Below are 22,535 nucleotides of genomic sequence, written 5' to 3' on the forward strand. Positions count from 1 at the left end.
TAAAATAAATAAAACTTTCCTAACTATCTCCAATCTGCTGTTGGGCCCAAACACCCATTAGCTCTCTCTCCTCAGGCAAGGGAAGGATGAGATTATCAATTACAAACCAGACTGCTTAATGAGTCTCCACCACCCATTTCTGGTGAGAAAGTTTCTTTGGCTTCATGAACCCACAACAGAACATAAACGATGCGGTGGTACCTGTGTCAACAGCATCTGGAAAGCCATAGGTTTAAATTAGATGGTGCAACTCCACCGATACAGATCTGTGTTCCTAATTGTCCTTACTCACAGTATTTCTGTTGTCTCTGGCTTGAACACTTCTGACTTTGCCAAGCAACGTTCCTGGTAGGAACATTGAGAGTTGCAAGCGCTGGTGGGGCTGGGATTTACACAGCGACTAAAGCCCAAACACCACTTCTCTGATGCAAAAGAGGAGCCTGGAGAGGCAAAGGCAGGCTGGCTGTCGATGGGTAGCTGAGCCTTGTCCTCAGTTTGCTTCCAAATAACTGTCTTAAAACAGTTTTCCATGGATGCAAAACAAAAATTGCATAAAATCTGTCACCACACAGCAAGGAAGACTACGGTAAGGAGTGACGGGAAGATAGGTAAGGTATAAAAAGAAATGAATATGATTTAACTAATGCACTGGAGTTGAATCTGTGATTTAACAAACATAGTAATAAAAGGAAGCACTCATGAATGAAATGAAAATACCACTTTTTGAATAAACGCCCTGTTGCTCCTTAACATCCAACTTGGTAAAGTGGAAGAGCTTAATGATTGGGGAAGAATCCACAGTGCCTGGTTTATAAGAGAACAGTTTCATGAGAAAAAGCTGTTTCATCCGTCACCAATCTCCGAATAAGGCTGTAAAATGTTACTAAGGCTTTGTTTAATGCACAGGTACCAAACATTCCTTCCTGTTCGTAACGGTCCTTCTGCCTTTTTTCCTTCTTTTTTTTTCTGTTTATAGGAAACACATTTAAAGAAAAAGTAGCTCAGTTAACCAACGTGTATGGAAAGAACCCTGAATCCCAGCCCTTCAGACAGCACCGCTCAGTGTAGCTCCATAATGACAAAGTCCCTCAGCAACAACATCAAGCAACAAGACCAAGTCAGGGTAAGGTACTAAGGGATCCGAAACAGCATCTCAACTGTTAAGATCTCCTGCAGAAGCACAGCACTCAACTCAGAAAAGCGGGTTGTTTTGCTTTGTTTATCACAGTGATGACTACAAATGCCTTTGTAATTTTCTATGGAAAAAAAAAAAAGTCACAAATTAAATCTCCGCTTCCCTCAGTTTGGGAGGCAAAGCAAAAAACCCCACAGCATAGTTCTAATAGAGAACTGTCAAAATAACATTTTTCTACCGTTTCTATGATTAAATTTCCTTTCTTTCTGACATTCGCGGTTTCAAAATGAGGTGTAAAAAGAATTATTAGTCTTACAATTCAAGACACACACAACCGTACAGAGAATAACACCATTATTAAGATTTTAGACTTAAAAAGACAGAAGAGTAGTGTATGGGAAAGTAAAGCAAGAGCAAAATTGGAAGATGACAGAGAAGGAGGTAACACGCTGTACTTGTAAGAAGCAGAGTAAAAAAGAATTCATGGCTAATGGGAGGGATGCAAGAACTTTGGCAGACAAAATAAGAGACATTATTCTCTGAATACTGGTAGCCCAAATTTTGAATGTATCAGGAGAAAGAGATAGCTGGAAGGCAAGAGCTGGGAAAAGACTCGGAGATCATGTAATGAATTCTCTCTGCAATGAAATATTGACCAGGTGGATGAGCTCTGAACTACAAAAAAGTGCTGGAGCCCCTTTGCTATGAGGACAGACTGAGAGAGTTGGGGTTGTTCAGCCTGGGGAAGAGAAGGCTCCGAGGAGAGCTTAGAGCAGCTTCCAGTGCTGGAAGGGGCTCCAGGAAAGCTGGGGAGGGGCTTTTTACAAGGGCTCGGAGTGACAGGACAAGGGGGAGTGGCTTTAAATTGGAAGGAGGAAGATTTAGATTAGACATTAGGCAGAAATTCTTCACGCTGAGGGTGGGGAGGCCTTGGCCCAGGTTGCTCAGAGCAGGGGTGGCTGCCCCATCCCTGGAGGGGTTCAAGGCCAGGTTGGATGGGGCTGGGAGCCCCTGATCCAGTAGGAGGTGTCCCTGCCCATGGCAGGGGATGGAACTGGATGGGCTTTGACGTCCCTTCCAACCCAAATCATTCTGTGATTCCATAATTTTTAAGTGTAGTCACAATAAAAGACATTGTTATTTCTCGTTTTCCCCCAACAGCCAGTTTTACAGAAGAAATGTTGCAGGTTGTTAGTCTCCAACACAAACCAGTAGGTTTAAATGTCATAAAGTCTTCATTATATAATTCCATTACGTGTTTTCTACCTGCTGTACCCATACCACGAATCACTGAGAGCAAGCCCTAGGCAAAGTCAAAAGGAAGAAAGAAAAAAAGACAGCTGAAGTGAATTTTTTTTTTAGTTTAGGGTGAAGTAGGCTGAGCAGACACAAGATGGATTCCGATATGTTTACTCACCAGAACAGCATCATCACTCCATGAATAGGCTGGCTGATTTCAATGAAAACTCAGAGCAATGCATTATTCAGTACAGCTAATGGGATCAGAATCTGATTTAATTTGAATTAAGAATGGGTAAGGTGAACGAATAAGAAACACAAACCCAAGTAGCAATCCAAAGGGCAAAACACAACTCGATCTCTGTCTCCAGAAGCTCCAGATGTCAGACCCAGGCAGGCTCCCAGCAAAGCATGGGAACCCTTCCTTTCATTGTTTATCCTTTCTCTGTTACTCAGTTTCCAGAGAACTAAAAGCAACTGTGTCATCAAATTGTGCCCTTGAAAGCAACCGCACCATTCCATCCAAACTTGCACCATCTTAGAAGCCATCCTGCATTGTGCCTCCATTGTTTCTACTGGAAGCTTTGAGAACCCACCCACTGAGAGTGGCCAAGGACCTCCTTCCACTCGAAACGTATTCATAGCCAGTTAAGACTTATTCATTCTCATGCCAGTGCTGTCCTTTACCTCGCATACTCCCTCTCCTCTTGGGTATTTAACCATGCTAAATTTATAGCTACCACTCAGCACACAAAGCTTCATTTAGCCAAACTAAATATACCCAAACACTTAATCTCTTCTCGTATGATGAACTTTGCACATCCCCAAACCACAACATCTGCTGCAATTTGATTTCACTTTTTGGGGACAAGCAGATGCTTTTCACTAATATGAAAGAGAAAGTAAAGTCAGAGCTTTGTATAGCGGTAACGACACGTCCTGCCTCTACCAAAACTGACCCAGCTGGTGTATTTTAGACTTATCTTTATGTAGGACACCTATGTTTGTATTTAAATCTGAAAACGTGCAAAAAAACCAACCCAACCAACCAAACCGCAAAACCAAAGCAATTGCAGAAAAAGCCATCAATGTTCCTTCCAATTCAGAATCCTCAAATCCTTTTTTCCTATTGTGTATATAAACAGCATTTATGCTTTGGGGAAAGAAAAGGCTGTTCAAAGGCTAGGAAATGAACCCTAAATTACAGAAAATAAAGACATCTGCTCCAAACTCAGTCCTGACATGTCACCTGAACTTCTGACTCTGCTGTCCCTCAACTACCAGGACAATGAGATTCCCCAGCTTATTCTGACCTAGTAGCACACTGAGATTCCCCAGTATTAGGACTGCAAGGTGGGAAGATGTTACTACTTGAGAGCGCCCAAGCGTGACAGAGGAGCGCAACAGTGATAACGCAGAGCACAGGATGAGACCCTGCCAAGTTAAGCTGCTTTAAGTGCAACATCCAGAACTGCTTGCAGCTCAGCCCCACCGCAGACCCGCAAAGCTCTTTCATGACTTAACACACCCACGCGTGTGGGCAGCAACGTGCCAGAAAACATTGGCAGCTTGAGCCTAAACAACCCCAAATATATTACGGTGTAGCATTTCAGTTAGGTACACAGGTTCCTAGGAAATGTTGCTGAAATCAATTTTCTTAGAAAAATGAAGTTTCCTTTTCTAACTGACTTTGTTCCCATGTGCGAATCAGCCTGAGAAAAAAACATTTGGAAACAGATGGAACAAAAAAGGTTAGGGAAGTCCACTGGTTTTTTTGTGTATTTTTTTATAAATCCAAAGACATTTCAAGTGTCTTAGAAAAATATCTTGATCTGGAAATTTCAGAACTGCTTCAGGTCAAGGCAATGCGGTCCATTTAATGCTCAATATTTTTCTTGGGGTACATAACCCAATCCTGTTGTCCCTCTAATCAGAAGATAGAATCACAGGATCATTAAGGCTGGAAAAGCCCTCTAAGCTCATGCAGTCCAACCGTCAGCCCAACACCACAACGCCCGCTAAACCATGTCCTCAAGTGCCATGGCCATGTGCTTCCAGAACCCCTCCAGGGATGGAAAATGCCCCACTGCCCTGGGCAGCCTCCACCAGGAAAGAAGTTTTTCCCTCATATCCAGTCAAAACCTCCCGTGGCACAAGTTGAGGCCATTTCCTCTCATCCTATCACTTATCACTTGGGAGCAGAGCCCAGCACCCACCTCCCCACAACCTCCTTTCATGGAGCTGCAGAGAGTGATGAGGTCTCCCCTCAGCCTCCTCTTCTCCAGGCTAAACAGCCCCAGGTCCTTCAGCAGCTCCTCATAACCCTTGTTCTCCAGCCCCTTCCCCAGCTCCGTTCCCTTCTCTGGAGGCACTTCAGCCCCTCAATGTCCTTCTTGTAGTGAGGGGCCCAAAACTGAGCCAGGATTTGAGGTGCGGCCTCACCAGGCATTCATGCATTGCAGGGCTTCAGTTTTAAGTCTCTCACTGTGCAGAACACATTCCCCTCTCTCTCTGTGCTAACACGGACCACGAGCAAATGAAAACAGAAGCGGTGAGGGTTTTACTCTGGCCCACAGACAAGGAGAAAGTTTACGGAAGCACGAAGGTCACAGGATGAAGAAAGAAAACCGAACCGCAGCGAGAATTGCTGCATACTGCGAGCTAATTTGCACCAACAGGCTGGACAGAAACAGATGGGCTGTGGGAAAGCGGGAGCGCGTTGACTAATGACACCTGACTGCCAGCTGACCCTGCAGGTTTGAGGGCTGCCGTGGCATCTGAAACGGTGCCAGCAGCCGCCTGCAACTGCCCCCTCGCCTCTCGCATTTCATTAAGTAGCCTCACCTTGGGCTTCTGCGTCGCACAAAGATCCCACAGCACCCCTTCTTCCAGCTGTCCTGCCCTGCTCTCCCCAGTTTCTCACTCAAGGTGCTCTGAGTGCCGCTCACTGTGTTGGGTGCATTCATTGCTGCGTCTCCAGGAAATTCCATCTCCGTCGATTTTCTGTGTTGCCTGTCCCATTCCAGTGTTTCCACGAGACTTGACTTTGGGATGGAAGGAATGTATCAGCAAAGTCGCAGGAGGTAAGGTGCCCTCTTTAGGTCTCTTTTGTGGCATAAGAGATACCCCAGCAAGTTTTCAGAACAGGAAATCAAGTGGCTGTTTGTCCCACACTGTTTTCATAGTACAAGTCACACCAGGACACTGCAGTTCTCCTCTACTCCTGGCTCCCACTTGAATAAAGAACCAGTTCTACACGGATAATAGATGGTTTTGGTTTTTTTAAGACACATGTGGATTTGGGACACGGTCAGTAGCTCTTCTGTTAGCAGACAGCTACTAGGTTTGATCTCATGCTTACAGACCACAGCCCTCATCTGGAAAAGCTTCTGCTCAACATCTCCCTCTCCTTTCAACAGGCCAGTTATTATTTTCTTGCACAAAAGGCTACTCGATTTCTGTCTGAGCAGTGGATTCCACAGAAGAACTTGGAGATCTAGCCAACAGTGAAACTAAGCTCTAATCTAACATTAGCACATACTCTAAAGCCCAGAACCTTCAAAACCAGGTTGGATGGGGCTTGCAGCAACCTGATCCAGTGGGAGGTGTCCCTGCCCATGGCAGGGGGTTGGAACTGGATGGGCTTAAAGGTCTCTTCCAACCCAAACCATTTTATGATTCTTCTGCAAATGGCCTTGCAGAGCTTCCTGAAAACTCTTACATTGGTTTAGGAGCAGGTTTTGGTGGGGCACGTGCATATCGTGCTACTCTGCAAAAAAGCAGTGGGGTCTGACTTGAAGCATCAATGCCTCGGTCATGCATTTCTTGTAGTTATCCAAGCAGGATAAGTTCTGTTACAAAATGACATGTTGAAAGAAAGGCATTCACTAGGGAAAAAAGCACTTGAATTTATGGGGAGAGAGAGAAGCCCAGCTTTTCTTTCTGACCTCCAGCAACTTAAAAATAGCCAAATACATATATATTTCTTGAATAATAATAATAATAAATAAATGTTTTGGGCAGAGACATTTTATACCAAGTCACAGGCCAGAGTAGAATTTTATGGTTGAGTTATAAACCTGAAAAATATGGGCTTATAATGGAAATCCTGACAGACCCCAGTAGGTGCTCCTATTTTATCTTGAATTTGATTTAGGAGTGGATTGCAATAATGCCTTCCCAAGCCAGGCTGTTGGGGACCACTAGGAAAAATCTAATGTTTTTTTTTCCCCCCTCATTGTACTTGATGACAACGCTGGGATGTGCAGGCAAAGGTAGCCTCGGGGGCTCTTGCAGCCTGCGGCTCTCAGGTCCCCAATATCAGAGACCCTATAAATGTCAGCGCCAAGCACACCTTTCATTTAACAAAACAATAACTTGCCTGGCCCTGTGCAATAAATTGGTCATTACTGTGCCTTTGCAAAGGCTGATGTGATTTGTGAACGGCTGAAAAATCTGCTTCTAACAACCAGAAACCACAGAACTGGCGGTGGGAACATGGGATTTCTGAGGGGAAGGGAAGAAGCAGCCTGGCTAATCCAGAGGGAGGCTGGAAAAGGGATTATCACAACCCACCACACACCTTTTCAGGTCACTGAGAAGCTGTGAGCAAGTTCACATCCCTGCTCCCAGGCCCTCACGCAGTGCAGACGGCTACAGCTTGATAACGCAGCGTGTACAGTGCTATGCAGGAAAGAAATCCAGCCACACTTGTGTTCGTAGCTCCAACCTTACCTTAGTCCTCCAGTATCTGCTCTGTCCCAGATTCCCTGCGTGTCCTTGTCATCACCTGCACCCTTCACATTTATCCCTTGCAAATTAAGCTGTCAGAAAGCTACCAGTCTAGCCCACGCTTGTCTTCGAGGCAGCAGAGTCAGTGGAAAGAACTAGTCACCTTCCAAGGTTGAGTCATTCCACCCAGCTCTACAGCTAATAGCCAAATATACACACACGCGCACGGTGAAGACCACGAGCAATCCAGATGCCATCGTACTGAGGTTATTATAGCATGCAGAGGAACCTTACAGAATCAGAGGTCAGAGAATAAAGCTGGAAGAAAGAGATCTCTATTGTTTTTATATAAGCCACTCTTACACATTTGTTGCTGCAGTTCTGATGCAATCTTCCAGATTCAAACAGCCCTCTCCACAAACCAGAACAATCACAGGGTTCATACAGTCATAAGCTGGGATTAAACCCCTCAAACTCAAATGCATCGTTAGGGTACAAATGAGGAGCATCTCCTTTGAGCACGCTCTCTCCACTGACACCAGAAAAATGGTCCTTCATTTCAATCTTCCATCTGTGGATGTTGAGGCTTTCCAGCAGAGTAAGAGAAACAGTCAGGACGAATGGGAATAAGAAAAGAAAACTGTCCAGAGGGATTTGGGAAAGTAAAATAACACTTTCCCTACATATTTTGATTTTGCCCCTCCACACAATTGAAGCCCTGTTTCAATATGGCTTTAATTTCATAGCCCTTGGTTTAGATCCTACTCTTCTCTAACACAGCGCTTCGTAACAGAGCAGCCCCATTAGTAAACTACATTTATGCTAATATACTTGCTTGCAGCGATAATTATCACAGCCCTCAGCCCCGGTCCTTGCCAGTGTGAGCACGTCAGGAGGGGTTGGTATAGCATTATAATTGTACAATTAGCCTTGTCATGGCAAGGAGCTCTGGGAATAGAGACATCTTGAAGCTCAAAATGCGGACAGCTGATAGATGACTGTCATTAAGCTCCTTCGTTCACTCCATGATGGAACAGTCAGCGAGCTGTAGGGTAGGCTGCTTTAATGGAAGAGAAAGGCCTCCAACCACAGCCACTCTCCTGCACCTCTTCCCAACCTGTCCAGTCACACCCAATTCCTCCCACTTCAGACAGCTCCCCTCGCATCCCACCTGCAGCAGAAGAACACAAGCTGTCCCTACCAAGTCATTCCTAATCCATCGAGTCGTGATGGAGGAGGAAGGCTCCTTGCCTCTTGGAGCAGTCGTGGGGACCCTGCCTGCCTCCCTCTGGACACCAGGAGCGTGGGCTGCAACCCTTCCCGTTCAGAACGCAAGGTGAGCGCTGTACAAGCTTCTGGGTCAGCTTCTCGGCTGCGTAAATCAACACAGACCCTGTGAATTTCACACAACCCGTGAGTTCTCCTCTCTTTTTCTTTCATAGAATATTTCCAGCCCTGTTTTCCCTCACACCTGGATAACTGATGCTGTGCAGGGCTCAAGTTAAGGCAATTTGAGAATTCCTTTATATTGAAAGGGTATAAAATGTAATCCCCTGAAGGACTTGACTATCCCTCCATGACATTCCACTGTATCAACCTACTTCTACTTTACCTCATTAGCATTCTGAGCGGTTGTGAATGAATTATTATAGCACGGAATGCAAAAAGCAAACAAACAAACCAACCAGGTCCGGCAGCCCCTGGGGGATGTGGGGCAGAACCCAATGGGGCAGTGGCCTAAGACCCAGGAGAGCTGAGCTCTTCTCCACAGGCTGGGTGATGGAAGGCAAGCTGCTTTGGTTTAGGAAGATTCCTTCCTTCTCACTCTTCCTGTCTTGTCTTCCGGGCAGGAAAAGCTCTTCTGCATTCAAACACTGCTCAACAACATTGGTGCAGACACAATGAAACCATAAATGTACCAGAAAATACAGTAAAGCAGTAGAGGACTGCCTGCGCTGAAGGTCTATGTTGAATTTAGCAAGTGGTGGATGCCAAGTTAGAGAAGCAAAAAGGCATTTCTCCACACCGTTGAGAGAGAGGGAGCACAGCATTGATAAACCCAGCAGGACTCAGGCTAATTCGTCCATTCAAGTAACACTGAAAGAACACGGCATCAGACATAGCTGCCTTAGAGTTAGCCTCACTCACCGCCTGCCAGGAATAACAGCTCTTTTTGACTAGAAAACTCAAGATGTTTCTTCTCTTCCCGAATGCATTTCCATAAGAGCATCCTTACCCACACACTTCCAAGTTTCTGGGAGTGTGTTACATCAAACACATTGAAACATCAACACACGCAGTACATTTTTTTGGAAGGTGGTTTAAATCTCCCTGATTTACACGTACCTGTCATGCACTGGCTGACAAGGACATAATTCACCTGCTGAGAATTAACTTGTAGGCTCGTGCTAACCTTGCAAAATTGGATTCTTGATGCATACCTCAAGTAACCAATACTATGGGCATTCATGTACCAGAGAATCATGCAATGGTTTGATTTGGAAGGGACCTCAAAGCCCATCCAGTCCCACCCCTGCCCTGGGCAGGGACACCTCCCACTGGATCAGGGGCTCCAAGCCCCATCCAACCTGGCCTTGAACCCCTCCAGGGATGGGGCAGCCACCCCTGCTCTGGGCAACCTGGGCCAGGGCCTCCCCACCCTCACAGCAAAACATTTCCTCTTAATATCTCATCTCAATCTCCCTTCTTGCAGCTTCAAATCATTCCTCCACATCCCATCCCTGCCCTCTGTAATCCAGAGCCCCTCCCCAGCTTTCCTGGAGCCCTTTCAGTGCTGGAAGCTGCTCTAAGGTCTCCCCTGAGCCTTCTCTTCTCCAGGCTGAAGCATTATTTCATCCTTCCACACTCGAAGGCCACCAGGCCTGTCACTCCTGCTCCCACTCTGGGAAGTATCTTGACACATGAGTGTGTTTACTGCTTTACTGGACATCAAATTCCACATAAAGTCACGGTGCTGAACTCGGAGCGAAAAGGTTAACCATTCAGTCCCTCAGTGAGACAGCACACACAGAAATGAGACACAAGGAGACGCCTTGTGTATCTGCAAAGCGGAAGGGAAGAACCCCCTCAGATGCAGCTGCTCTCTAATAACCATGGTTTATGCAGAACGCTCGGGGGCTACTCTATTTTTATAACTTTCATCCATAAAATAAGAAGCTAAAGCTTCTGGAAAAAGAACACAATTACCCTACAATGATTTAACAGTCAGAATAAATTCAACACAATCTGTATAAGCAAAAAGAAAAGGCATCCAAGCTTTTTTTTCCCCCTCAATTTGCAGTAGATAACACTTAATAACTGCCCCATCGTCAACCTTGGGCAATGAGCTCCAGAGCCATATGCAGGCTGGCAAGCAGGCAGAGAGCCTAACTAGTTTTTGCATCGAGTTGTACAGAAGTCGAGACATATGGAAATGAACAGCCTGGCAGAACAAGTGAACTCTGAAAGCAATGACTTCGATAAATAAATGCCTGCACATTGGCAGATGGAGAAAAGCGCAGCAGGGAGGAACCATACCGCAGCAGCAACTTGGTTTTAAACAATTCGTAAAAGTCAGCCTGAGCTTTGGAATGCAGGCATTTCCAATTCCTAATGTCATCTTCTTGCGGTGGAAAATTCTCATCATAAGAAGAAGGAAGGGGAGGGTAAAAAGGTGTATCTAACAGAAGATTCCAGAAACTGCTTCATGGAGCAGAGAATCATAGAAACACAGAGTGGTTGGGGTCGGAAGGGACCTCAAAGCCCATCCAGTCCCACCCCTGCCATGGGCAGGGACACCTCCCACTGGATCAGGGGCTCCAACAAGCCCCATCCAACCTGGCCTTGAACCCCTCCAGGGATGGGGCAGCCACCACTGCTCTGGGCAGCCTGGGCCAGGGCCTCCCCAGCCCTCACAGCAAAACATTTCTTCCTAGGATTTCACCTAAACCTTCCCTCTTTGAGCTTGAACTTGCTGCTGCCCCCTTTACGGGCAGCCAAGGGGATGAGCATCATGCTACAATGTGAAGCCAAGGCAAAATCAACCTCAAGATAACTGTGATGCAGAAAAAAGTGAATTTGATTAAACTTCAATAAAATAAAATAACTTCCCTACACCTCCCCTCAATAACAAGGAGCCTTTTGTTATAAAGAACCCCCCTTTCTCCTCCAGGCACTCTGTCAGTTAATCGTGTGTATGACCTCACTTCTTTGCACCACTTGGTTACCCACCAGCTCAGAACTCAAATATCCGTAAGACTTCATCTTCTCCTCCCACATCATACGAGATCATACATGATCAAGAAAACCAGCAGGCAATGATTTTCAGACAACTGTTTCTTAAATCCAGTCTGGAAACCATTTACAATGAAATCAGTTCTGAACATGTTTCGCTTTGGTAAGAAGTATCCTGGGGAAACCATGACCTGCCTTTCACAGACCCTCCCATGGACCTGTCGGCTCTGCAAGCCTCCACGATGATGGGGCTCTTCCCTTCACTAAATCCGCCGCTCACACCAACTCCACAGCAAAGCAGGCACAGCCATCAGCCCAAGGAGTTAATGGCTACATTCATGCATAAAATGGAAATAAAGATGATTGTCTTTTTGCATTTGCCAACACGTAATTGTTTTGTAATAAATAACAGCCACTACAAATCAAGAGAGAAGAGAACAGACGGGAAGGAGGTTGTGTTGAGAGAAAGGACTCAAAGAGGAATATGTATTTTCTCCCTTACCTTCCCTGGTCTGGTGTCAGCCCTAATTAAGCCTTGCAGATCTACAGTTACAAGCAATCATCATCAGTGGGTTCCAATATTCTGGGCAGCTCTGCCTCCTTTACCACCTCCTTTACCACTCCAGCCCAGCACAATCACAGTTACTAACACATCTACCAAATGCTGCAACATCAGATCATGGGTTTGGGATTCCCCCACCCCTCCTCCAAACAACCCCTCCACCAGGCATTATGGCCACGTCACCTACTGTCACCTTCAGGCAGGTGTGCCAGCAGATCTGATCCCAGAAACAAGATGGTCCTTCTTAACAGTGAACCTCAAACTCTTCCTGTCCTTGAAAAAAAAAATCAGGTCTAGCTAAATCTCTCACTTTTCTCAACTCCAGTGAGACAATACTTGAAGCTTTTCAAAAGGAATGTTTACTTGATGGCTCCTCAGCCCAGGGAAACGACTGCTGAATCATCAGGTTTCTCTCCATCACTAAAATTTTAACATTACAACTTGAATCAAAATGTTGTCATAGATGTAGCAAATTCACTTCAGGCTGCAGAATTAATAGAAAAGGGTTGTTCGTGCGCACAACAAAAATTTTCACCAAAATAAGCTAAAACTGTAAATAACTACAAATAAAAAGTGGGTTCCAGGTTCTCATTTGCAGTAACATCCTTATACACAGCTCTGGTTGCACAAAACACCCTTTAATCTGGATAAAACCTATAGCCCTCAACACTCCCAGATCTTGTTACCAATAATGTGTTCTTAGTACAACACTGAACACCTCACACACCTAAAAATACTCATAAAATATCGTGCAAGGATTCCATCAGAGCTGCCTTTATGACCTCTGCTCTGTTCCAGGCTGAAACCCAGGGGGTATCCGCGTGGCAACAGCTTCACTCTCACACCCCAAACCCCACAGGAAGGCAGCGAGCATTACGCCACGATGAGCGAGGCAGGATCCAACCCTCCAGAGTCCCCGTTGTGCAGAGATGAGCCATCTCACCTGCCAGCCTCGGCTGTTGTGATAGGTCCTAAACACAGCAGAATCGCAGTGGCTCCCAAAGGAGTGACATGAAGTGAATATTGATCTTCTCGGCAGCGTGGGGGCAGGCAGTAGATGGCATATCAGAATTTAACTGGCAATGCCGATTCAGGAAGGTTGACAACTACAATCAGGTTAAATCAGTGAATGGTAGAAGAGGCTACCCTGTTCTTGGCCTCAGATATCACATGGGGGCTTCTGCCACTCTGAAAGACCCGCCATTAACATAAAGTTGGAAAGACAGCCAAGAAAATCACTTGGTTTACACATTTACACATAATCAGTAATATTGTAAGCAACCAAAAGAGTGCGTATTTCAAGAGTTACCCATCCTTCTTGAAAACAAAACCACACCTGATGAAAAAACACAAGCAAAACCTCCAAACCTCATTATTTTCGTATATGCATTGGCTTTTCTGCATACCAATGTCCCCTGTTATCATTTCTAGAGAGAAACTGTCCGAGAAACATACAGAAAACAAAGTTGCATAGATGAGACTGACTCTAAATTAGTTCAAACCACAACAGTGTGGCAAGTTTTTCAGTTCATTATGAAAATGACCCAAAAAGAACAACGTGCACTACGTACCTTTGCTATTTGGACACACCAGTTCAGCAGAAGCTGGGAGCCAATATTATCCTTGTGTTCGTGTACGTAATCCAAGAGGCAGCCGTGAGGCATCAGCTGGGTGACGAGCTGAATGGTGGGGCTCAGGCAGACCCCCAGGAGTCTCACCAGGTGCGGGTGGTCCATGCTGGCCATGATCAGGGCTTCCTGCAACAAAAACAGCAACCTGGTGACTCCAGGGTTCTCAGAGGCCCTGTGCAGATATTCCCTGTTTCCCACAGAGCATCTAAAAGGGATCAGTGGCCCCCAGGTACCATCAATTCCCACGTTTTCTATCCCGTGGTGGGCATGCCTGAGCAAAATCACAGCTGATATAACATACGCTTGATGCAATGAGTCCCGAGCAACAGGTCACACTATCCAAACAGATCCAGTGAAGGCTCAGATTAGAAACTCTGCACTGTCTGCTATCCCTTGTCCCATTTCAAGAACTATGTGCGACACTTGACTTTGCTTAAAAGTCTCATTGCTCTTGTTTTACCCAATTTGGTTTCTTGAATATATTTTCCCAGTTTGTGGTCAATTCATGAGGCATCAGCATGTTTATGCAAGCAAACTATACCACTTGTGAATAGTTAGATAGTCAGTTCTGCCTTTTCTGGCAAGGTGTTTGATTAAGTTGTGCTAAAATACCTTCACAGGTTTAAATAAGCAATATTTCTACGTTAATTGAAGCTTTCCCAGATTCCAACCTGCAAAAGGTTAAGAGTCAGGAGGTGCAGTGGGGGCCTTCCAAACAAGTCCTACTGGTCCAGAGATGTGTGAAGCCACTCAGATATGACCATGCTGCTGCCTCTGACTGTTGTACAGCAACAGCCTGAACCTACGGCTGCGATGGTGCGGCTGCAGTCACAGTCCTGCCTGGGTCTTTCTGTGTCCTACACAAAGCAGCAGCTTTCCAAATCTGAGCCCTCACGCCCCATTTTCCAAAGTCCTCTACCAACAGACCTCGGGTCAGTTATATGATTTCCTCCACGCTTCAGCTTCCCACACAACAAAAAGGAAATAATATTCCTTCCTTTCTTCTATATTTATCTTTTCCAGATCATACGTTCTCATAATTTGCAGCCAGCTATCTAGGTTGTTCAAGGACCAGAAGAACTTAACCTTGGCTATACTATCCAGCCCTAAGGTTTGTACCACTGACAAACAGCCCAGGAGCTCCTATAAAACCCTCCATATCAGCTCTTAGAGGTGATGCTGCCACCACAAGCAGCTGGCATTCAAAAGGGGAGGGAGAAAGCTTTTCTCTCATTCAACACCCTGCATCCTCCAATTCATGACCACTTCATCAAGGCAATGGAACAATGAAAAGTGAGATGGAACTGCAGCTTTCTAAAGCTATTTTGGTTCTCTTTCTTTCTCGAAAAAACCCTATACGACATCTTCCTGACAACTTAAAGAGTAACAGCTGTAATGCTGCCAAAGAAAGAAAGAAAATAAGGATGAGGAAAAGCTGGCATTGGAGGAACTCAGAAACCCCCCCAACTCATAAAAGTTGAGGGTTTTTTTCCCCCCCTTCCCTATACTAAGGAGACAAAAAAAAAAAAAAAGTCCTGGCAAGTGGGCTGAGTTTGTATTAAAAGGAAATTGCTCATCACAGTACAAAGAATATTTGAAACCAAATTGCAGAGTATTTGCATAATAGTTCTCTCTTTTTCTTTCCCTCTCTTTTTTTGTTACAACGAAAAGCTGAACAAGACACTAATTGTAGGGTTGTTTTCCCGCCACTAAGAAAAGAGCAGATGGTCTCCATCGGGGGGAGCATCTCCTTCCTTTTTCTTCATAAATGTGTGTGAAGACATAAAATAAATAAATGAATAAATAGGGACTAGTTGGTGGGATGACTGGAGGAGGAGCTCTGAGGAAGATTCCAATGTAACAAACTAGAAAAGGGATCTTGGTCATAGAATTGCTTGGTTGGAAAAAAACTGAGATTGAGTCCAACTGTACCTGTTCACTGCTAAACCAGATCCCTGAGCTCCTCGTCTGCCCGGCTCCTAAGCCCCTCCAGGGATGGGGACACCACTACCTCCCTGGGCAGCCTCTGCCGGGGTCTGAGAACCCTTTTGGGGAAGAACTTCTCCCTACTAGCCAATCTAAATCTGCTCTGGCACAACTTGAGGCCATTTCCTCTTGCCCTATCGCCTGTCATTTGGCAGAAAAGCCCAGGACCCACCTCCCCACAACCTCTTTCAGGGAGCTGCAGAGAGCAATGAGGTCTCCCCCTCAGCCTCCTCTCCTCCAGGTTAAACAGCCTCAGGTTCCTCAGCCTCTCCTCACAAGGCGGCTTCTCCAGCCCCTTCCCCAACTCTGTTCCTTCCTCTGGACACGCTCCAGCTCCTCAATGTCCTTCTTGTAGTGAGGGGCCAAAATCTGAACAAGGATTTGAGTTGTGGCCTCACCAGTGCCAAGTCCAGAGGCACAATCCCTTCCCTGCTCCTGCTGGCCATGTTGTTTCTGATTGAACCCAAGATGCCATTGGATTCTTGGCCACCTGGGCCACTGCTGTCATTTTGTTCACCTTCCAATCAATACAGTTCTTGCTCACTCACCTGGTGTTTATAGGGATCTCCTTAAACCCCTTTTAGCCTCTCTGCTGCCGTCACTGAAGGCCACCAGGACAAATATCTGTTAATGGGTGTGTTACCCAGTTTCAGAGCAAAAAATCACTCTGTTTCACTATTTCCCCTTACCCCATCCATTTCTCTTCTGCAAGGGACAGCACTTTTTGCCCTCCCTCTTCAAGTAAAGGTTGGAGTTTCTCCAGGAACTTGGAGCAGGAATACTTTTCTTTATAATGAGGACTGATTAAAACACAGACAATGCATTATTTTTGCTCTCCAAGGGACCAGATGGAAAGCTTAGAAGCACGTGCTCCGTTAGTTTCCAGCTCCTTGCCATTTACAAGCCTATCCTAGTCCAAAGCAAAGACACTTCTGTCCAATAACAAAAGCAAGCAGGGCCATTTGTCTCATTCTGATGTTACGGGAAAGCACATATTCTTCCAGTAGCTTTGGACAACGGTTCCAGAAAAAAACAGAAATATTGTTAATACAATATCACAGGCTGCTCTAATGAATTGAGACACAACAGAGTGCAGGCAAACCTTCATTAGAGATGTAAGTCACTAATGGATACGAATTTAGCACAAATCCTACCTTCACTTACGTATTCTCATTAGTAAAAGTATTGTTATTTTTATTGAATAGGAGAACTAAATTCAGGGTTCTGTCTATCCAGCATAGAGGCAAAGTGAAGGAGATGACAACTATTCTGCTAAAACCTAATTAGATAAAAAAGAAAAAAACAGCAGAAACATTATGAGTTGGTAGCACTTTAAAAAAATCTGTTCATCAAATATGGAATATGAGTCCCCATTTTAATATCGGTTTGGACATGAAAGACCCTAAAGCCACAACCCCCAGGGCACTTCAGTATCCTGCTGCCCAGTTCCCAATTCAATCACCTAACACTTAATCATGTAAGGAACCCAATCAGCACAATTACACAAATGATTTTTAATTTGTGCCTTTTCTAACGTAACGGAGAGGAAACAGAGACACAGAAAAGCACAACCTCAGTAGTGAAGCGCTGGGACACCTCCCGCTGGAGGGCATGTCCACATTCATTCTCCACCCAGAATGGTCCAGCACACAGCTCTCTTCCAGCACACACCCTCCACAATTCAGTACGTGGCCAAGCATCCATGGAGAGGCTGTTACAAGATGCTAGAGACAGCATACAAAGAACTCCTGAGATCCCTGGGGTCCTAGAACAGGACCAAGCCATTGTTCTGTCGAGTCCAGCTGCTTACGGAGGCTCTGACATATGTTAACAGGTTGTGTCATTACAGTGCTGAAGGTCTCACCTAACAAGACAATTAGCATTAAAAGCAATATTTATTATCTCCTTATACCAGATTTAAATGTCTGGCAGAGGGGAAAAGATATTCGTTCGGAAGGTTTGTTCCTGAATGTATGAGTTTGCTGAGTGCCAGTGTCCATACCACAGGGAGCACCAGCAGAAGCTCACTTATATACAGCCAATGTTGCAGTCCAGTGCTCACACACACGTGTTGTTCCTCAGAGCCAGGGCAGGAGAAAGATGCTCCTTGTTCCAGAGAAGTATCACAGATCTGCCGCTCCAGTTTAGCACGGCCCTGGTAACTGTTACTGCTCCAGTTGAGCCAGATGAACATTTGCACCTGATAAACCGTGTCCTGGGCTGCGTCAAAAGCAGCGCGGCCAGCAGGACGAGGGAGGGGATTCTGCCCCTCTGTTCCTCCCTAATGAGACCACAGTCTGGAGTCCTGTGTCCACTTCTGGATTCCCCAACATAAGAAGGAAATGGAACTGTTGGAACAGGTCCAGAGGAGGCCACGGAGATGATCCAAGGGCTGGAGAACCTCCTGTAGGAGGACAGGCTGACAGAGTTGGGGTGTTTCAGCCTGGAAAAGAGAAGGCTGCGGGGAGGCCTTAGAGCAGCTTCCAGTGCATAAAAGGGTTCCAGGAAAGCTGGGGAGGGACTCCCGATCAGGAGGGCAGGGACAGGACAAGGGCGATCGGCTTTAAATTGGAAGGGGCAAGATTCAGATTAGATCTTAGGAAGAAATACTTCACTCTGAGGGTGGGGAGGCCCTGGCCCAGGTTGCCCAGAGCAGGGGTGGCTGCCCCATCCCTGGAGGGGTTCAAGGCCAGGCTGGATGGGGCTTGGAGCCCCTGAGCCAGTGGGAGGTGTCCCTGCCCATGGCAGGGGTGGGACTGGATGGGCTCTGAGGCCCCTTCTGACCCAAACCATTCCACGATCCTATCTATGATAAAGAGATCAGTAAGCAGGGAAAAAGTCTGAAAAATCCTTGGTTTCCAAACCCACTGCTTCTAACTGTTCTCACCCTAAGATGCCCTCAAACAAACTAAAATAAGCCAGGAAAGAACAATCCACCTGTTTTTCCTAATCATTATCGAGTAAATAAATGGACTTAAAAAGCTGACTCCATGCTGTGCTTGCATTTTTCTGCAAGCACAAGCTGTGCTGTGCTAACAGGAGATACGCAACAGCAAACACACTGCTTTTTACATTAATTTTACAATGCTTCTAATGGTTCGAGCAAACACCTGCCTAGAACGCACATCTGACCTGCTCCAGGGCGGATCCAATTACAGCCCAACAGCTTTGCAAGGGCTTACAATTTTTTTAACGTTATAGCTGACTTCGCCTTTGCAGCCTGCACAATCACTTACGCTGAGAGACAGCACAATACAAACTCAACAATGCACATAGAACAGAACCAGAGAATCGTTTAGTTGGAAAAGACCTTTGAGATCGAGTCCAGCCGTACCTGTCCACTGCTAAAGCAGATCCCTGAGCATTCTGCCTGCCCATATTATAAACCCCTCCAGGGATGGGGGCTCCACCAGCCCCCTGAGCAGCCTTTGCCACGGCCTGAGAACCCTTACCCATGTTTATCAGATGACAATGACACCCACTGTTACATCTTCCCTGCAATTCATAGAATCATAGAATCACCAGGTTGGAAGAGACCCACCGGATCATCGAGTCCAACCATTCCTATCAAACACTAAACCATTCTCCTTAGCACCTCATCCACCCGTGCCTTAAACACCTCCAGGGATTCCTACGCACGAGGCTGTCCTCAATCGCTTTCCAGCACTGTGATACTTCCAGCCCTTGGGCTGTGGTTTTTCCCAACTCGGATAGACACTGTCTGGAAAGCTTCTGCTGAAACATCTCATCCATTTTCCAAAGTGAAACAAGAGATGGAGCTACAGGGACCAACAAAGGACATCAGAGTCCCTCTGTGGCACAACAGTGAACAGACGGAGGCCAGTAACAGCATCAGCTGGCAAGGCTGGTTCTCCAGGAACCGTTTCATAGCCATTAAGAGCAGACACGTTTAACAGGGCACTTGCAGGCACAAGTCTTACGGCAAGGGCTTCCAACACCAGTTTTACTGCTGTGTAACACACTGAACAACATGTGAATGCTGCAAGGGCAGAAGCAGCCCTCAGACTGCCCCTGCAGGACTGAGCTACGTGCTTACACTTCACTCACATGAGGACAGGAGCACATCCCGTGTCCTGTGACTGAACAGGTTTCTCTCCCTGTACCCTCCTCCCAAGAGACCCCTAGGCTGGGTACAAGTTCTCTCTGAAGCAGCAGGACTCAGGAGCAAATGAAGAAAGGAATTTAAAAAAACTCTTTCTATTGCAAAGCATGAGAGAGGTGCCCCACTTTCCTCCAAATGCTTACTTGAAACTAGCAGAACTCAGGGGTTTGAAAACTCTCCAAGAAGGTGATGCTTACAAGACTGCTGGGTCAAACACTCCATGACCACCTTAGAGAAGCAGTAAGTCATATTCACACAGGAAGAGATATCTTCAAGCACTTACAGAGGCAGATCTGGCCCACCATGTTGGAGCAACAGAAAATAACACAAAGAAAAGAAAAAAAAGCAGTACTGTGATCCCTGTCCTGTAAACTCTGAGGACATGGGCAGCCATGCTGACTCCAACAGGGCTCAGAGAGAAGCACAGGCTTAAACCTTTGAAAGAGTAGGAGGTAAGTTGTGTAGAACCCTCACACCATATGCTGCTTACTCCTCCCTGGTGACTTTGGACCATTTAAGACTCTCAGTTCATCAGAGCCTGTGCGAGGCAGTGGAGGAGGAACCTCAGGTCTGAAGGATCTCACCTCCAATGCACAACAAGCTATGTGGACACTTTACATCAAACATCCAGTTGTGCAACAACTCCCACCAGCCTTTCTGTGGACTCTGCCTGAAACTTTGATTCTGGTGATAAGAAAGCAAATTCTACCTCATTTTATGCACAAGTGGCAGAGAGTCCTGGACCTCAGCAACCAGAAACGTTTCCAGTGAAAGTCATCACGAGAAGTCCCAGTGGGTTTCAGACTGGTCACCCCCACCACAGATGCAGGGTAAGTGGTTTCACCGTGCACACACCTCCTTGTAAAAACATCACATCCCTGTGACAAATGTTTTACTTACAGTTTGTGGCACACATCGTTATTTCAGAATGGTCTGTGAAAAAGGATTTGTTATATACTCTTGATGTAACCAGCAAAAAACATTCTAAGTTTTAAATGCAGAGCCTAAGAAAAACGCTTGCATGGCGTTATTTGAACAGGAGGGTCAACAGGCCTTACCACAGACCAGCTTATAAATATTTTCAGCCTTAGCTATGAGGAGGAGGGAGTTATTGCTTTAATTTGTGATTTAAGATGAGTGACAGCAAGGCCTCAAGAATGAGTGACAGAAAAAAAATAATCACGTCTCATGTTATCACTCCTTTCTGAAGAGTCTCAGGGCATCGCTTCAAAATCTTCTGGTATCACTGGAAAGCTTGACTCCCTAATGACACACTCAACACTCTTTCCCTCCTTCAGGATCAATTTAAAGGGATAGCATCAGATTGAAACCTCATTTCACTAAGTGTTCTAACAACACTGAGAGTTGTTTTAATCAAAGTTACATTTTGCCCATAACTCAGGTATTTCATCCGTCACAACTGAGAATTCAAACTCATCTCCAGGTTCCCCTCATCTGCATTCAGCTGCGTACGAGCATCACACTCAGGACTCAAGGATGATGATATTTAAATAGAAAAGCTTTCATCGGGCTGTTTGGTTCAATGTTAGATATTTTCCTTTGACCAGGCTGGGATCAGCAAACCACAAAGTCATCAAAAGCTGCCTCACGTTTCCTGTGTTACAGCACTTCCTTCTTTTCAACATTATGCTGCCTACTATTCTCTCCAGAGTTCCTACAGTTCTTCCTCCATCCCCTTCTTCTCTACCTCCTTTGTTCTGTCTTTCACAATCCTGTTGTGTCCTCCTGTGTCCTGATGGAAGTGTCAGCTCAGGGATCCTGACCTTTGCAACGATAATGCAAATAGCCAAGCAAACAATTGACCTTACGTTCCAGTGACCAAGCTCGAGTTCCAAAGCAACAACTACCAACCATGTCACGGTGCACCTCACACCTTTAAATAGAAATCCTAAATCAAGGCACCAATTCAAAATGTTTCCTCCACACACACAGTCCTCACAGCCAAAACTACTTCTTGAACTGGATTAGAATTCAAGTAAACCACAGCTATAAATAAACTCACACTTCTTAATCTTTGAATGCCAGAGGATAAAAAAAAGATCTCAAGCTACGGAAGAGGGTCCAGAGGAGACCACAAAGTTGGTGAGGGGTTTAAAGGGGAAGCTGTGTGAGGAGAGGCTGAAGTCACTGTGTCTGTTCAGCCTGGAGGAGAGGAGGCTGAGGGGAGACCTCATCGCGCTCTGCATCTTCCTCACACGGGGAGGAGCAGGAGCAGGTGCTGAGCTCTTCTCTCTGGACCTGAGGGAATGGCAGGAAGATGCCAGGGGAGGGTTAGGTGGGACATCACAAGAAGGTTCTTCCCCCAGAGGGAAGCAGGCACAGCACTAAGTCTGACAATATTCCAGAAGGGTTTGGCCACTGCCCTCAGCCCCACGGTGTGAATGTTGGGGTGTCCTGTGCAGGGACAGGAGCTGGACTCGACGGTCCCTGTGGGTCCCTTCCAACTCAGGACATTCTGTGATTCTATGATCTTTTCCCCACCTGCAGATTTACCCGCCTTTTCACGGGATTCTTAAGTCATAATGCGATGTAAACTTTAAACAAGGACTTCTACCATCTCCATAAACAAAAAACTTCTGAATATGCTTTCTAAATCCTTTAGCAATAACTTAAAACATCATTCACTCACCAAAGCACGTGATTTTTCCCTCAAACATGTGATAAACTCCTGGGAAGGATGACTTCAGAGGTAAAGTCCTGGTCCTGCTAAATTCACAGGCAACTTCCCAGCTACCATTGATTTCAACAAGGCTCAGATCTCCCCCATCGCCAGTAGCAGGCGAACTCTCAGTATCTTCCAGTTACGGAGTTACGCCAAAAGAATTGCTTCCAAACAATCTGGCTTGCCTGTCTGTGCTCGTACTCCATCCTTTC

General features: G+C 45.8%; 1 protein-coding gene across 4 annotated transcripts in view; it reads right to left on the reverse strand.

Annotated features, from left to right (window-relative positions):
- ERBB4 (erb-b2 receptor tyrosine kinase 4) overlaps positions 1 to 22,535 on the reverse strand; it is a 600,803-nt gene that overhangs the window by 68,055 nt on the left and 510,213 nt on the right. For all 4 annotated transcript variants that reach the window (XM_069860563.1, XM_069860561.1, XM_069860564.1 and 1 more), the window contains exon 20: positions 13,472 to 13,657. In XM_069860563.1, the coding sequence (XP_069716664.1) occupies positions 13,472 to 13,657 (186 nt within the window). The remainder of the gene's footprint in view (positions 1 to 13,471; positions 13,658 to 22,535) is intronic.

The sequence above is a fragment of the Phaenicophaeus curvirostris genome, chromosome 7 (genome assembly GCF_032191515.1).
Source record: "Phaenicophaeus curvirostris isolate KB17595 chromosome 7, BPBGC_Pcur_1.0, whole genome shotgun sequence".
In the NCBI taxonomy this organism is placed as follows: domain Eukaryota; kingdom Metazoa; phylum Chordata; class Aves; order Cuculiformes; family Cuculidae; genus Phaenicophaeus; species Phaenicophaeus curvirostris.